Genomic DNA, 17,997 nt, shown 5'->3' on the forward strand with positions numbered 1-17,997 from the left:
AAGATAACTTCACCTTTCCCTCAAGAGGCTGCTGGTGGTTTTGAACCACTCAACTTGCCACCAGGGCTTGGTATGGGCGCATAAACCATTCACTGCCATGAAGTCAATTCCAACTCAAAGTGACCCTACAGTACAGAGTAGAGCTGCCCCTGTGGGTCTCTGTGTCTGTAACTGTTTATAACTTCTACTCCTACATTTTATAGGAGTAGAAAGCCTTGTCTTTCTCTGGCTGGTGGCTCTGAAGTACTGATGTTATAGTTAACAGCACAGCCAAAAACCAACCCACTCTGCCACCAGGCCTCCTAGACATAGAAAGAAGTAAGAGAGGTATATGAAAACCTGGTAACAGCTTTGTTTTCCTGGTAGAAAGATATTAGAGAAATATATATATATATAGATATATATGATATTAGAGTGGTATGTATATATATATAGGATATTAGAGTAGCATATATATGTGTGTGTGTGTATATATATAGGGTCATTGTATGTTTCTGTACTGACTTCCTTTACCTTTCTTTTAGTGAAGAGAGAAAGTAAATAAAAATAACTTGCTGAAAGAAAGGATACAATATTTGTGTTGTTCCATCTGGAAACGACGTCAGAAACTTGGCCCCGTGATTGTAGTTCTTCTCCAGGAGCTCGCCCTGCAGGACAGTCTGTGCGACACGGGGACAAAGAGCAGGCACGTCAGTGGCTCTGGAGGCAGGACAGTAAGTCCAACTGCAGTTGTCATTTAGGTGCTAGGCTGTGATCCCATTTTTCTCAATTTGAAACGTCCCCTTGGGAAGTCCATCTCCACCCCCCAGCGTCACTTGGTACAACCTTTCTGGGAGGAATATAACATTACAATCTGTTTGAAGAATTTTTTAAAACTTATACACGTATTACCATAAAGACAAGATGAAAGATGATACAGAGCCAAATGGAAAGTATTCTACACTCTGATTTTCATGTTGATTATATAACTATATACATTTGTCAAAACTCAGAGAGCGTCACACCTGAGAAAGGGTCAATTTTACCATGCGTAAATTACACTTCAACAAATGGAACTTAAATGACAAACTCCAGTGTAAGCTGCAGCCATCGATGGCACTTCAAGATCGCACTGCAAGTTCATTTGATCAAGACAGTCATGAGATGTAGGAAGGCAAAGAAAGGAAGATATTCTTTCTTTATCGTCTAGTCTTTCTTATATATAGTCCTTATAGGGATGTGAATTTATATTTGTATTCCATTCACAAAAGCCTGGTGAAACATTATGTTAAGCTTTGGACTGTGAGCCACAAGATTGAAGGTCCAAATCCACCAGCTGCTCAGTTGCAAAAAGATGGGACTCTGCTCCCATGAAATGCATCGGCTTGGCGACTGTACAGAGCCCTGGTGGCATAGTGGTCACACGCTGGGCTGCACAATGTGAGGTCAGCAGTTCAAAACCACCAGCTGCTCCACTCAAGGAAGGTGGGGCTTTCTACTTCTGTAAACAGTTACGGTCTTGGAAACTCACAGGGAAGTTCTACCTTGACCTGTATGGCCACTCTCAGTGAGCACTGACTCAGTGGCAGTGAGTTTGGTTTTTGTTTTGGAAACTGTAAGGAACACTTGTACATTGTCCTTTGGAACTATCTCAATGGCCGTGGGATATCTATTTATTATTACAGAATAGTTTATATAATACATATAAATAAAAATGATGGATCAAATAATAGCTTATATATATGCATAAAACCATTGTAACATAAATTATATGTATGAGGGGGCTCCAAAAAGTTTGTGGAAAAATGGGATTGGAAGACAATGAAAAATTCCCAGGAGCTTTATAAAACACCCTCATAGATGTAATTTGTTGGTTTGGACATATTAAAAAGGAATACTTTTTTACACAGCTCCAACTGTGGAAGTTCCACACCCTGTTTTATTATTTCTCTGAGTGCTGTGGAAATTTCAGCATGCACGTTTACAATGATCTTACTGATTTATTGCCCTTAGCGTAATTGTTTTCAAGCTTTATCCATATCATAGCAGGTATCATAACTTCATTTCTTGTAAATATTAATTGCAATCCGTCGATGTTTATACCACAGTCTGCTTGTCGATTCATCTGCTGATGAACACTTAGTACCTGGAGGTGGCTGTTCCCGCCCTGAGCTCCTGTGCACCACGCTGCAGTGGGCCTGGTGGGTAATCACAGGCAGACCTTACTTGGTTGTACTTTGCTTTACTGCATTTCCCACATATTTAAAAAAACAAATCGAAGCTTTTTGGCAGTCCACTGATACTGTGTTTTCTCTTTGCTGTTTTGTTGTTGTTTTTCAATAGCAAGTGCTTATTTCACGTCTCTGTGCCACATTTTGCTATTTATTGCATTAGTTCAAAACGTTTGGATGTTATTGCATACTGAATAGACTACAACATAGCGACCATAACTTTTATATGCAACAGGGAACAAGAAAACAGCATAATTTGTCTTACTTTGCTTTTTGCATGACTGGGGTGATCTGGCAAAGAACCTGCAGCGTCGCTGTGCAGGGCCTGTACCTGTGCTTAACTTCAATTCTTTTGGATAAATGAGTGGGATACAAGGCTAAGGGAAAAAGAATTGCTACAAAATCAGACAAACATCAGTGAACAAAACTATCAAAATGTGCAGCTATTTTGTTCTCGACACATCTTCCATCTCGGTGTACACACTTCTGTAAGTGTGGAGACCCTTCAGAAGAGTCGCTCTGGCTCTTCCCCAAAGCATCCTGTGCTCTCCAATTTACCTGACGTCACATGGACAGGTGGGGCAAGCTCAAGGGACTTACAGCATGCTCCTAAAGTTTGGGGAACAATGAGAAGTCAGGAGGGGAACAATCATGGCTGTAGAGTGGCGAAGGTAAGACTTCCCAATGAAAGTCTAGTGGATCCACCCTCGCTGTCTGGAAGAGGAAGCAAGGGAGTTGCCATGAGAAAAACAAGTCCAACTCAACCAAAGCAAGCACAGCTTTCCTGGCCCATTTCTCACCACTGCGGTTTGCAATTAAACAACAACAAATTCTTCATATAAGTCTCTGTGTTTGTAAGCGTCTAAGACATCGTGATCAGCCAGTGTCTTCCAAGGAAGTCTATCAAGCGTTCCCATTTGGATTCTAAGTAAAAAGCCATTATAACACTGAATTTGTCTCTCTGCCTTGAATTTAACTGGCTTAGCAGAGCCTATCAGATGGAATCTTTCATCTGACGGCACCCTAACAAGATGAAGAGAGTGTATTCCTGTGAGACCTGTCTGCAACCATCTACTGACCTCTCAGAAATGTTTGAACATGCTTTGTTAGGGATAACCTGTGCGTATATGAACTGGAACCACGGTAGGAGTATTTTTTGACCCATCATCATATATGCAAGTCATATGATGATTCCATGTTTCACTGTTTGAAGAATGCCTGTCTTAGACTGGGTTCTCCAGAGAAGCAAAACTAAAAATGCCTCTGTGTGTGGATAAATTTATATAAGGAAAATGGCGCACACAGTTTCACAAGTGGGCAATTCCACGTGCAGGCAAGTCCAAAATCTGCGGGTCAGATTTTAAGCTGGAAGCTCCTCCTGAGGCTCAGTGGGGCTGATGAATCCAAAATTAATAGGAAGACCACAGGCTGGTGGCTGCAAAAACGGATGAATCCGAGACAAGTCGTTATGCTTGTGGCTGGAGATCGAATGAACCCAAGATCAGCAGGTTCGATGGCAGGCCTCTGATGACTGCCGGGGTTAGCAGGCAATATGGCAAGCCACTGGCTCAAGGAAGAATCAGAGACTGATGAACCAGATGCAGGATCCAGACCCAACAAAAAGCAAAGCAAAGTTTTCCACAGTATCCTTATATTTGAAGGAGGAAGCAATTCCGAGGAGACTTTATTTAATTGTATTGCGGCCATGACCTGAGTAAGGATGTTGCATTTCACCCTAGTTTTACACTTTTATGGAGGCTTACAAGTCCTTCCCTGTGGTTACATTGTGTTAGATTAGGTCATGGGGAATTCCTATGTGAGACTGGCCAAACCATGATAACCCTGACCCAATCAATTTGCCAAAAAAATTAACTATCATAATGCCCAAACTTTCCCACAGCGATGATTTTCACATTTCACATTCCCACCAACAGTGCGCTCCAATTTATCCAAATTTCATCAACACTTAGTATTTTCTATTAAAAATGCTTTTTATAGTAGCCATCCTAATGGGTGTGAAGTACTTATAGGGCATTTTTAGATCTACCTTCTTCAGCTTGCAAGAGATTAAAAAAGAAGAAGAAGCAGAAGCAAGCAGAGAACATGGGACTGGACTACCACCAAGAAGAAAGAGCTGGACCGGAGCCTGTACGTTGGCTGTGGGGCCTCCGTGATAGAGCCTCCTGGACTCAGGGGAATGTTGATGGAAGGCACAAGCCATCTCCGAGGAACACCAGGCCCACAGATGTTGAAAGGAGACTAGTGTCTTCCTCCAGAGTCGACAGAGAGGAATCCTCGTCTAGAGCCAGCAATCTCAATTCAGATTTCTAGCCTCTTGAATGGCGAGAAAACAGATTTCTGCTAGTTAAGGTCATCCACTTATGGTATTTCAGACATAACAAAGTCAGATAACCAAGACATTATATATTTTTACTTCTATAATTATTTTCAAGATCTGCTGTATTTATTGCTTTACAGTTTTCTGTTCCCTCCATATTACTGACAAGTTATTATTAATTTGTGAAGTAAGCATAAGTTGATAACTTGTTTCCAAAGGTGTGGCATGTTTTTTCTTGTTGCATGGGATTCTCAATTGTGTTGGCTTTCCCTGTGTTCCTGGCTACTCTCCTTGGTGTGTTGGTCACGGCTTGGAGATACTTTAGATGTGTAACTGGAGGGCGAGATGAGTGGCCTTCCTCCGGAGAGAATCTGAATTTGCTCTCTCCCTCGCCTGGCATCGCTCGTCCTTTTAAAATGCTCTATAACCTGGTCTCGTGGTCTCAGCAGTTCAGTCCTGGAGGACTTCCTTTGAGGAACCATACTTACCGTATTTACTCGAATATAAGCTGACCTGAGGATAAGCCGGGGTACCTAATTATTACCTGGGAAACCAGAAAAACTGACTGACTCGAGTATAAGCTTAGGGTGGGAAATGCAGAAGCTATTAGTGAGTTTCAATAATCAAAACAAATGAAAATAAAATTACTAAAATTTGAGACATCAGTGGGGAAATGTATTTAAATATTTATTTATTTTTAAATGCATGATTTATAAATATATAAAATGTCCACAGATATGTTTACAATGATAGGTTTCTAGATTAAATATTTATTTTAAATAAAAGGATGGCAAGTCACATAACATTAGTAAACCAGCACAGTAAGTGGAAAATAGGTTCAACAAAAACAATAAGGTGTCAACAATGATACCTTAAGAGTACTATTCCCTGAGCTCAATCAGCAACCAAGCTAAAATGTAAAGAGTTAAAATCCTTCAAAACTGGATTCCTCATCATCATCCGTATCCCAATGCAGAGCTTCAGCTGGTGTGAGGTCATCATAGACCCTGTCCTCACTGAGATCGCCGTCATCACCATCACTGCCGTCATTTTCATACAAAGCGCAGTCTTCACTGCCATCCATAGCATTACTAATACTACATTTCTGGAAGGCACGTCGCACCATGTCTTCTGGAATGTCTTCCCATGATCTCGAACCCACTTTGCAATGAACTCTATGTCAGGCTTCATGAGATTTCCTCCTTTGGTTAGTCGGGCTTGACCAGATGACATCCATTCATGCCACATCCTTCGCGCATGGTCTTTAAAAGGCTTGTTCAAAGATACACGTCATAGGACGGCTCTGATTGGTTAGATGTGAGTAAACAAACATTCAAAGCCCTGCAGTGTCAGCGGGGCTTTGAAATGAACAGCAGAGAAACGGCAATCACCTACGAGATCACGGGCGCTCGTCCCGTTACCTCGGGTGACTGGGGGGCGGTGGGCAGCGAGATGTTACCACCAGTGTATAAGCCAAACCCTAGTTTTTCAGCACATTTTTTGTGAGGAAAAACTTGGCTTATACAGGAGTATATACAGTAAGTAAAAGTAGATTTTGTACATAATGATATTCAGAGCATTATTTAAGATAGCAAAAAATAGTATGGGAAAATATTTAATTCCGTTAGCAGTGGAAGATGGCTACATCCACTAACAGGGAAGGTTAAATAAAAGTGTAGGGAAGATGACACAGAGGTGAGTGTTGTGGTTGTGAGCTATGCCGAGCAGGTGATTAGGTTTTCTTGCTTGTAATCTTCATGGAAGCACATCAGCGGGACTTTAATTCCACAGTACCGCTGATGGCCTTTAGGGTAGCAGCTGAGTGCAGCCTGGTAGCTGCCACTGAGTGGACTCCAAGCCATGGCGGTATCAGGTGTTACAGAACTAAACGCTGTGCCCTCCCGAGTCATCTTCATGAAGGCTGGCACGTCCCAGCTTCGCAGGGAGCGCACGGCGCAATCGGTCTCATCAGGGTCGCCCTCCCCCTCGTGGGACCCCCGTTTGGCGAAACATGCCATCCCGCGTTAGCAATAGGTTCTTCACGATGCTGCGTCCACAGTGAGTGAGCGCTTAGAACCCTAGCTCCACTTAGCCGCTCCCTCCCAAACCACCCAAACTCATTGCCATTGGCCGATTCCTACTCACAGGGACCCTGTGTGGGTTCCGAGGCAGGAAACAGGCAGGTTACAAGTTGGGCCACTAACTGAAAGGTCAGCAGTTCCAAGCCACTAGCTCCTGCAAGGGCGCAAGATGGGGCTTTCTGCTTCCACACAGGGGACGGTCTGCCCTGTCCTACAGGGTCAGTCTGAGCTGGAGCTGACACCAGGGCAGCGACGGTATGCTATTGTTTAAAAGGCAGTAAACCTTTACTGGAGTAGACAACCAAATCTTTCTCCCTGAGCGGCTGGTGGGTTTTCAACACGGACCTTTTCGTTAGCAGTCTCCCCCTTGCCCAGCGGTTCCACCAGCAGCTCGCTCCCTCCCTCCCTTTATCCTGTCATGCGTTATTGTTTTCATGTATTTTAATTCTATAGGCCCACACCTCACTTATCAGGGACCTCATCGGATATTTTGCATTTATGAGAATCATAAAAAAAACCATCTATGCAAATCACATTAAAGCCATGGAGAGCAAGAACTCTGGGAGTTAGGTAGGAAAGCCCCTCCTAGCTCCAAACCCTGCTGCAGACAGCTCTGCCTGTGCTTTGGGAGGGCAGGAGCAGACCCAGCTGCTCCAGGCCTGGAAGAAGGGAGGTCACGGTCAGAGCAGAAGACCCAGCTTCAGAAGGTGGCTGAGGGAGGGCGCAGCTCCCAGTTGCTCATTTCACCTCAGAACTGACTCCTGAACAGAGAGCAGCATTTGGCCACTGAAGTTTCTCTGAATGAAGATTTTCTACACAACAACCTGGGCTTTGAAATCTCAGCATGCCCGTACGTGAGGAATGGGTATACTGTTTTTTACTTTTTTGATCCTATATTTCATTATTAGTACTATTTAACCAGGCAAAATTTTGTTTTCCTGTATTAGCCATATACTGGTTTATCTTGGGATCAGTGAGGGTTTCACTGGACAGTATTTGGAAGATCACCAGGCCTTTCCATGTAGTCTGTCTCAGTTAGCCTGGAAGGGCCACTGAAAGCTGTCCACCATGGGGGACCCTGCCGGTACTTGAAATGCTAGTGGTATACCATTCGAGCAACATTCAAACCACTGTAGTAGGATGAAATGATGGATAGGTGGTGGCACACAGCTATGAAAATGATATTCATGTAAATTATGTAATATCATGGCAAACAATTTGTTACAACCAAATACAAGAGAAATTTTTCATATAATCACATGCATGTTAATAAAATCGATGCCTGGAACAAAGTCTAGAACAGTGCTGTCTAATAAAACTTTATGTGATAATTAGCACTGGGCTGCTAACTCTGAAGTCAGAGGTTCAACTCTACCAGCCCCTCCTCAGAAGAAAGATGAGGCTGTCTGCTCCCTGGAAGCCCTATTTTGCATCCCTAAGGGTAGGATTTGACTCAGTGGCAGTGGGGCTTTTGGTTTAAATATCTAGATAGTCCAATATGGTGTTATGGGAGCCTCTGACCCCATGCAGCTAGTTAACATTTGGAATGTGTTACTAAGGGATTGAATTAAAATGTTTATGTAACATTAATTTTGATTTCAACAACCATATATGGTAGTTGCTATCATGTTGCGCGGTACGGGTCTACACATGGTCCAGTAGTCATGCTGTGCAGGGGAGTAGATGGGGCTTTCGGTGATCTTCTCTCCTTCCACTCATCTGTTCCAAGTCTTCTCTTATGTGCAATTATCATGTCTTATTTCTTATTTTTAACAGTTTTATTACAACTCAGTAATCTAATCAGATCAAGAAGAGATGCACAGCCATTACCACATTCAATTCCAAGACATTTGCTGCTTCTTCATACTCATGGTTACTTATGTAACTTTTTGTTTTTAATCATTTTATTGGGGCTTGCACAACTGATCACAATCCATACATCCATCCATGGTGTCAAGCACACTTGTACATTTGTTGCCATCATCATTCTCAAAACATTTTCTTTCTACTTGAGCCCCTGGTATCAGCTCCTCATTTTTCCCATCCCTCCCTGCTCCGTGACAAAAAGTATACCCAGCAAAGCATTCTCCAATTCCATAACTTCTACATGTGTAACTCAGTGCCACTGATGGTCCTTTCTGTGTTATATAACCATTTTATATTCCTTTCCAAGTTATTTCACCGCCAGCAACAGAAGCTCAATGGCCCCTCAGCAACAACTCTCTCCTTCACCATGGTAACCATCGGTCACGTTTGATGTCCTTCTTTCTTCATTCTTTCTATTCGTCGTTTTCTTGATACAGTATTCACATGTCATACACTCCCACAGTTAAATCACTTGTAAAAAGAGCTGTATCTAATGCTCCCTCCCCACGCCCACATTCATTGTTTGCTGCCCCAATCCCCTCCCCTCCCCCACCCTCCATGTCCCTGATAAATCCTTAAATCAGTTATGGTCCCTACACATCTACTCCTTCTGTACTTCACAAACTGAGACACCAAACAAACAAACAACAAAAAAAAAACTACAAGGAGAAAATAATAATAATAATACAAAGATAAAAATACAAATAAAGAATAAAAAAGAAAAGACCACCAACTACATTTTAAAGGCCGGAGAAGAAATGTCTATCGTGCAACAAGTGAGAAATATTTGAACCCAGGGCACAATCTGGTTGCATCAAGAGGGAAGTCAACTGACCAAGTATCATGTTCTACCAGGGCTCAATCCACCACAATCCAGTTTAGAGTAATCTCTGTTGGAGCGTGAAGATGTTTGAGTCCCTTGCTGTGGCTAGGCGGGGTCTGTCAGAGGCTCCACCTGCCTCGGAAGCCTGCAGGTGGGTTTGGGGCTCCCACTGTCCTCCATAGCCTTGGACACAATGATCATATTTTAAGGTAAAAGGTTTTAAGCAACCCCCACCCCCACCCCAAACCTGATTCAAGCTCTGCAGGACAGAAGAGAGCTGCCCACGGGTTTCCGGGGCCACTCTTTCCGGAGGCAGGCTGCCACGAGGAGCAAGCAGCCGAGTGGAAAGCAACGGGACCACCAGGGCCCCCTCTCAGCAACATAAATCCCCACGGAACATTTATAAACTGTACGGTTATAAGGAGACAAAGGAAAGAGCAAGTCTGAAAACCGACACGTGCATTACCTTTCCACATGCCACCCTGGAATCACAGCAAACGATGGGTAGGTCATCGGTCTCCATTTGAAAGTCAAACTTGCTCTTAGTGGGCGCCTTCTTTTCCGGTGTATCCACGGAGAGTTGGTAAGAAATCGTTTTCAAGTGCTTGGAATCTGAAGGGAAAGGAGGCACATGAAAGCACAGTTTCAGTTTCCCAAAGCCGCCTTCCTAAATTCAAGTTTCCAAGTCTGACAGGCAGTCTGCCCTAAATATCTTTTCAATAGCTCTGATTGGTAGAGGAGGAGCCTGATACACAGAAAGATTAAAAAAATCAGTGTTCAGAGAGAGGAGCAAACCCACGGCCCAGAACCTTTCCTCTAAGATGGGTGCTCCTGTACCATAACTGTCATGGCGAGCAGTACTGGCTGATTCAATATGAGGAGAAAAGATTTCCCATTCCCAAACTCGACAACATGGAATATGTAAATAAAACAAGAAATTATGAAGCTGGAAGTTCTTTGCAGGTAAAAGGGCTCTCAAGTTTCGGTGCTCTGAAGTTCCTGAAGTCCAGAGGGCCCTGGTGGTGTAGTGGTTGATGTGTTGAGCTGCTAACTGCAAGGCCAGCGGTTCAAAACCAGCAGCTGCTGTGTGGGAGAAGGACGAGGCTTTCTCGTCTCAAAAACTCACCAGGGAAGTTCTGTTTTCAAAAGCTGTCCTATAGGGTCACCGAGTCAGCATCCTCTCAATGACACGGTGAGAAAAGTGCTCCAAAAATGTTGCTAGTTTTATTTCAATGGATGATCAGGAGACGCAGGCTGTTCGCTGGTAGGTGCCATTTAGTCGCTTCCAAACCAACGCGAGCCCAGGCAAAACCGAGAAAACTGCACGGCCCTGCACCGGCCTCGCCTGTTCCTACGCTCAAGCCGCTTGCTGCATTCACTGGGTCAGTCCGTCTTCTTGAGGGTCTCGCTCTTTCTCGCTGCCCCTCTACTTTACCACGCACGGCACAGGCTAGCAATTACAAAGACAAGTCACACGGTGGACATACCACCTTTCCTGAGCATTTTGGCTGGCACAGGCCTGACTGTAACTTAGAAATGAAATTTGGTTAGCGTTAATAAACACCAGTGTGAGCTCCTGCTCCGACATCTCGGCGTCTGCTATTCCACAGCCGAGGTACAAAATCCCGTGTGGGCGAACTCACCGTCCTCCGAGAAACTGGACCCATCGTTGGTGGTCACTGTGTAATGTCTGGCCAGTTGTCGCTCTTGTCTTCTACAAAGTCAAAATGTATCATACGTAAGTCTGAGTGTATTTGAAGCTTAAACTAGGACACGACACAAGTTTAACTGTTTACATGGCATCTTATTGCTTTTATGTGATTATTTATGACTCTACTCTGTTTAAGCATGTAGGTCCCTATTCTGTTTAGTGGATACATTTCTCTTATTTAGGAGTTCTAAATTATCCTGAGAGTTTGAGGTCATTAAATTGCGACTACGGAGTCCTGGTTGCACAGTTGCTAACCCCAGAGGTTAGCAGATCAAACCCACCAGCTGCTCTGAGGGAGATGAGGCCACCTGCTTCCACACAGGTGCTCTAAACTCCAAGCTCACGGCCATCGAGTCACTGCCGACTCACAGAGCCCCCTGGGGGGTCTCTGAGACTGCACCTGTTGATAGGAGTAGAAAGCCCAGTCTTTTTCCGGAGGAGCTGCTGGGGGTTTCAAACTGCTGATCATACAGATGGCAGCCCAAGCCATCACCACTACTCCACCACGGCAGGTCTACTCTGCCCAATAGGGTTACTATGGGTTGCAATTGCTTCCACACAGTAACAGCAATATCTGGTGGAGCATTTAGCCTTGCTAAAAGATAGACTTGGCCTTTGCCCCACCCCCCAAGGCGATTTCTAAACCCTTGAGATGCCACCTGGGCTCATGCTGGATCGTTTCAACAATGGGACTGAGGGTGGGAGGTAGCCATACTATTGCTTTTAAGGTGGGGACGGCCCACACCAGAAACTAACCATGGCTTGCAGCCATCTCTGCAATAGCTTTGAGGGTGGGGGCTTTGGGTCCCACAGCCTCCGTCAAGTTCTGGAGGGGCTGGAGGCTGAGATGATTCATGGCGAATCAGTCATGCTTATGCGATAGAGCCCCAGTGGAAACTCCACCCTGAGGCTCAGGTGAGGTTCCCTGGTTGACAGCATTCGTGGTGTATTGTGTGTGTCGGTATCATACATGTAATGCTGTCCATGGCTGGGGAGCAGGGGAGTACAGGTGAATCTCTGTACTCACTCCCTTTCTTGGACTCGGCCAGAGGAGCCCTGGTGTCGTGGTTACAAACTGGGTTGTTAACGGCAAGGCCAGCAATTTGGAACCACTAGCTGCTACGTGAGGGAAAGAGGAGGCTTTGTACTCCTGGAAAGCGTTAGTCTCAGAAAGCCAAGTGGAGGTCTGCCCTGTCCGACAGGGTCATGTGAGTTAGAAATGCCCTGGTGGCAGTGCGCTTTGACTTGGACTCTGCCTCTCCTCTGGTTGATTTTTACTTGTGATCATGACAGCTTTTAAAAATCATTTTATTGGGGGCTTGTATAGCTCTTATCACAATCCATCCATCCATCAGTTGTTTCAAGTGCATTTGTATACTTGTTGCCATCATCATTTTCAAAACATTTTCCTTCTACTTGAGTCCTTGGTATCGGCTCATTTTCCCCCTCCTCCCCCCACCGTCCGTCACTCATGGACCCCTGATCATTTATAAATCAGTATTATATTTTCATGTTTTACACTGACCAATGTCTCCCTTCACTTTTCTGTTATCTGTCCCCTTGGGAGGGAGTTATATGTAGGTCAATGTGATCGGTTCCCCCTTTCTCCTCCCACCCTCCCCTTCCTCTCCTGGTGTCGCTACTCTCATTATTGGTCCTGAGGGGCTTATCTGTCCTGGATTCCCTGTGTTTCCAGTTATCTGTACCAGTGTACGTCCTCTGGTCTAATCAGATTTCTAATAGAATTGGGGTCATGATAGTGGGGGGCAGGGGAGAAGCAGTAAAGAACTAGAGGAAAGCTGTATGCTTTATTGTTCCTATACTGCACTCTGACTGGCTCGTCTCCTCCCTGTGACCCTTCTGTAAGGGGATGTCAAGTTGCGTACAGATGGGCTTTGAGCCTCCACTTCCATTCACATTGGCAACCACGACAGCTTTCAGTGAGTCCAGTGAGTGCCAGCCAACTATCAAGTTAAATGTGGCTTTGGAAGCCTCTGAACCCCTGTTGGAAGGGAAAGTGGTCACGTGTGGTAGACCATGGTCCCTCTAACTGTACAGTTGACTAACATCCCCCACTACTTTAAATCAGAGGGTCTCCAGTTTCAGATGGCATGACATGCACCAGGAATTGTAATACGCTTACCTTACTGGCAACACAGCCTTAACATTATGTAAGTTTTTGGGGGGTGGTGGTGAGGGAAGGTTCAGTTTATAAAATGTTTTCCAAGGAAGGGAGCCGACCTCGGTTTTAATATCCAAGGCTCAATGTTACCTCCGCAAAGCTTTTTCCTTTGCTTTGAGCCTATCAACTTCGCTGCCAAAGGCTGCATGCGGTTGGATACTGATTAATTTATCACGAGGGCTTTTGGTTTTATGTTCTTCATCAGAGACAAATTCCATTATTTTTCGGAACTGAGAACAACATGAGTCCTGAAAAAGAAGAAGAGCTTTTGTTGCGCTGTGAGTCCTAGATGCAGGTGCTTAGAGGGGAGAGGAAGATTGGCCACACGATGGGGAAAGAAAGAGACGGGCGAAGAGAGAACTCAAAGTTGGTTAATGAAGTTTGAATTCAGACAGCCATCTTATCAAGTTTTTTCTTTTTGGTACACAATTTTATTGAGCTATAATTCACCTATTGCACACTTCAACCATTTAAAGGGTGCAACGCAGTGGACAGAGTTGTCCAGGCATCAACAGCATTAAATGTGGAGACTTTCCTTACCTTGAAATGAAGCCCCGTACCCGTTGTTCTCCCTGACAATCCCTAATATACGTCACATTTCTATGGATTTGCCGATTGTGGCTATTTAAAGTAATGGAATGAAACAACCCACTGTAGTGACTGGATTTTCTCGGCGTGATGTTTTCAGAGTTCGCTCATATTGTAGACCCCGTCAGAATTCATTTTCTTTCCAAGGCCAAATGATCTTCCAATGCAGGGATATACTCTACTCTACCTGGCCGTTTGTCAGCAGCGAGCCCTTGGCTGCTTCTGTTTTTGGACTATCGTGTCCTACTCTCTTGGATTTCCTAGAGTGGGGTTCTATGTTAACTCTATGGTTAACCTTTTCGGGAACTCACAGGCTGTGGTGCACAGTGACGGCACCGTTTTCTACACACTCCCAGCAGTGTACGAGCATCTGATTTTCCGCATCCAAGCTAACACTGGTTGTCTTTTCTAAACACCAACTTGTTGATGTAATTGGCACGTCCTACCACTCAAGAGCTCAATCATAGGAAGAGGGGCCGCACAGTCATCACCATAATCAATTCGGGAACCTTTTCTTTCTTCTCGTGCCCATTGCTGCTGACAAACCCCCCCTTTCCATGCCCCCAGGTAAATTTAGTCCAGTTACTGTCTTTACAGATCCACCCATCCTGACATCCTTATACAGAAAGACATCCAATACAAAGACAACCCCCTAAACAAACAAATCCCACACACAAAAGGACACCCAACAATGACTAAATTAGAGAAAAACCTCAATTGAAAAGAACAATGCTTTATCTGATACTAAGACCATTCACATTCCTGATTATGGTTAGTGGGGAGTTACTGGAGACTCAGCCCATGTAGGGATCCGTGGACTGTTGGATTGGGGGCTTACACTATCATCCATAGAGTCTGTAAAGTGAGTGTTTAGAATTTAGGCTCTGGTACCATTTCCTCCTGCAGGTTTGGAGTTTATTGTTTAAAATCCTTGGATCACACAGGTTGGTGTGCCTCCCTCTTCCATTTGGACTTAGGTGGCTCCTTACTGGCATAGCCCAGTGAGATGCGCCTTTAAGACCCCAGACACTATTTTCTTCAATCACCAGTCACTATTGTTTTTTTTTTTTTATGGTAACAGCTATATTAGTGGGTGCATTGTGGTTTTGGTTTGCATTTCTCTGATGGCTAACACATAATTAAAACAAAACAACCTTTTCATTGTGCATTGGATGGCAATGTAGGAGAAAGGGCAAGAGGAAAGATCATGTGATCCGTGCACATTTCAAAATACTACTCCTGTCAGGATCAGTAATGAGAGTAGCAAGACCAGGAGCATAAGGGAAAGGTGGGGGAGGGTGGGGGTGAGAGGGGGAACCGATCACAATGATCTACATATAGCCCCTTCTCAAGGGAAGGACAACAGAAAAGTGGGTGAAGGGGGACATTGGTCAGTGTAAGGTATGAAAAAATAATTGATAAATTTCCAAGGGTTCATGGGGAAGAGAGAGTGGGGGGAAAATGAGCTGATACCAAGGGCTCAAGTAGAAAGAAAATGTTTTGAAAACGATGATGGCAGCTTATGTACAAATGTGCTCGACACAATGGAGGTGTGTATGGATTGGGATAAAAGCTGTACGAGCCCCCAATAAAACGATAAAAAAACCCCACCAAAATAATACGAGTGCCGCAGCACACTTGCTCTAGAACTTACACGTTTGACTTCAGCATTACTGTATTCAGAGGAAAGATCCATACTGGAAAGAAATGTCTTCAGATCGTTCCCACAAAATTCACAAGTAGGCCACTCCTCATCTTCTTCCTGTCGAAAGGGGGAGATGAAAAGAAGGCCAGACAACTGACACGGAGGGCCCGAAGCTCTGGCAGCAGCAGGGGGACCGTTCAGGGAAGGTTTACTGAGGGTCCAGCAGCAGCAGGGGATATAAGCTCAGGAGACTCCCTGATATATGTGGTGGGGAACTTTCAGGGCCTGAGAGCCTGTCTCAGAAAGTTCCAGCGGGATTAACTTGACGGCACTTGTGCTCCCAGATGGGTGTGGACCTGGGAGACCGAGCTGGCATTTTGAGTGCCTCTGCTTGAAGGCAGTCCACTAGGGCAGAGCTGAGCTCATCAGGGCTGGGGCTGGCTCCCCAAACAGGAAGCCAGCTACAGAAATCACTGCACTGCCGATATCTAAGTCCCAGGTGAGGCTGCACTGTGTAACTAAGAGACAGGAGATAATCCGTGGCTGAGTTCATGTCGGTCTTTGATGAAAAGAAGCTCCTTCAAGGAGTGTCGCAAAAGCATAAAAACCTTGGCAGTACTGTGTAGGCCAGCTTTTACGAGTTACCTAATGATCTCAAATCCACCAGCCACATCTCGAGAGGAGACCCAAGGCAGGGCTCCCAATTCCCTGTCTGGATTGTATAAGGTCACGGAAAGTCGGAAGAGACTCAAGCCTGCGGGCTTTCCCTGCTTCTGCAGGCACTCATTTGTGGGATTTCTCACTAACCAGGTATGCTCATGACTGATGGGGGAAATCATCAGGTGGCTTTGTAATTATGTGACTGAGGGAAAAGGAAAAAGACTATGGCTTTAAAATCACCTCGAGGTTAATGCTTAGAGTGGAAACCTCTGGTTTGTACGCCAGGATGGCTGGGGGCCCAATGCTGGGCAATGTTCTCAGAGAAGGCTGAAACAGCTGGATGAAGTTGTCTTTAAACTGGAAGAGAAAAAGAAAAGGGAGATGGACACATGGAAGATTACACCATTTTAATCATGAAAGCGGTCAATTACTACTGGGTTTGAAAACATTTCTTACCTCCATCTCACATAAAATCTTTAATTTGGGGTCTTCTGCATTAAGCCACCATTTTTCTGAAGAGAAGGGGCAGATGTGTAAGTAAAGGTTAAAATGTGTTTGTGTTACATTTGGAGATTCCCACCTACCCTCCTCCTCACCCTCCTCCTCACCCTCCTCCCCTGAGGTAGCTAGTTTATTGTGCCAACCTGGCCGATAAACACACGTGGGATTAACTGAAGGGTGGAAAGATAAATGGCTCAGCAAGCCTTGCCTCTCTTGTCTCTTGCTCTTTGATCATTGGGCCAGTGTGCGGCTGCCTTGCTTGTTCTTTGCCTCAGTGTGTAAGCTACACTACCTGTGGGACACCTAACCTGTGGACTGTGTCACTGTGATTTGAGGTTCCTTCAAGACCTGCTTTGCTACACCACTGGAATTTACATCTTTTGAGCTGGGGACTGTCGGACCCTGTCATCTGACTAACTTAGTGACCTGCCTTGCTGTTTGCTGCCTGTGCCCGGATAGCCTGAATTGCTCTACAGAGGACTACCCGGCGGCCCTCAAGACTTGAAGGACTGCCAGTGTCTCACAACTGTCTCACGGGAGTGAGTGTCACTGATTCATTTGCACTGCTTTATATTTTAATTAACTGTTTATTTCTTATGTTATATATCTGTGTAAGTATATATTAAATTATTAGCATTCTGGTTTTGTTTCTCTAGAGAACCCTGTCTAACACAGGCCTCAACCAAGATTGGTTCCCTAGTGGTAGCTCGGATGCTCCAAGTCCCTATTTACCTCTTAACTGGGAAGCCAGGCTCGCAGGCTTTTCTGTCATCTTCAATGGGCCAGTAAGTACTGCTTCTGTCAAAAGAGAATGCTTGTCACCAACTAGGGTTAAATTGAAAAGATGTTGAGTTTTTTTTTTTAACATTTTATTAGGGACTCATACAACTCTTATCACAATCCATACATATACATACATCAATTGTATAAAGCACATCTGTACATTCTTTGTCTTAATCATTTTCAAAGCATCTGCTCTCCACTTAAGCCCTTTGAGATGTTGAGTTTTTACGCAAGTAAACCTTTTAGAAAAATAAGTACCACTTTTCTGTGTGTTTTTATCTTTTAATTTTTGTCTTTTTCCAAATGATATTTTACCAGTAGTAACACAGAGGAACCTTACACTCTAACGCAGCACATGCAGACATTTGCCTCTGTTCATCCGTAGTCTTAGAACGCTCGCAGAGGCGTAGTTCACTTGACCGTAACCCTGAAGGGAGCACCCTGATGTGTCCTGCTTGTTTTCAGTATCACCAAGCTGCTGTTATTATGTCAGTGATCTTGTGTGAGAGTTCTCAGGCTGGGGGATTCTGGTCAGAGAGTTCCAGCTCAAAGCAGTGAATTAGGTCACTGGGGTTGCTGCTTCACCCTCCACAGATTTCAGATCAGCAC

The 17,997-nt window shown here is 44.6% G+C and overlaps 1 protein-coding gene across 1 annotated transcript in view; it reads right to left on the minus strand.

The window, feature by feature from the left end:
* Positions 1-17,997, minus strand: part of ERICH6 (glutamate rich 6) — a 49,674-nt gene that overhangs the window by 13,162 nt on the left and 18,515 nt on the right. Inside the window, exons 4-11 of the mRNA XM_075555937.1 lie at positions 17,338-17,403; positions 16,561-16,616; positions 16,345-16,461; positions 15,454-15,561; positions 13,302-13,459; positions 10,962-11,032; positions 9,785-9,930; positions 571-659 (exon numbers count right to left, since the gene is read on the minus strand). Of these exons, the coding sequence (XP_075412052.1) occupies positions 571-659; positions 9,785-9,930; positions 10,962-11,032; positions 13,302-13,459; positions 15,454-15,561; positions 16,345-16,461; positions 16,561-16,616; positions 17,338-17,403 (811 nt within the window). The remainder of the gene's footprint in view (positions 1-570; positions 660-9,784; positions 9,931-10,961; positions 11,033-13,301; positions 13,460-15,453; positions 15,562-16,344; positions 16,462-16,560; positions 16,617-17,337; positions 17,404-17,997) is intronic.

This window comes from Tenrec ecaudatus, chromosome 8 (assembly GCF_050624435.1).
Source record: "Tenrec ecaudatus isolate mTenEca1 chromosome 8, mTenEca1.hap1, whole genome shotgun sequence".
Classification (NCBI taxonomy): domain Eukaryota; kingdom Metazoa; phylum Chordata; class Mammalia; order Afrosoricida; family Tenrecidae; genus Tenrec; species Tenrec ecaudatus.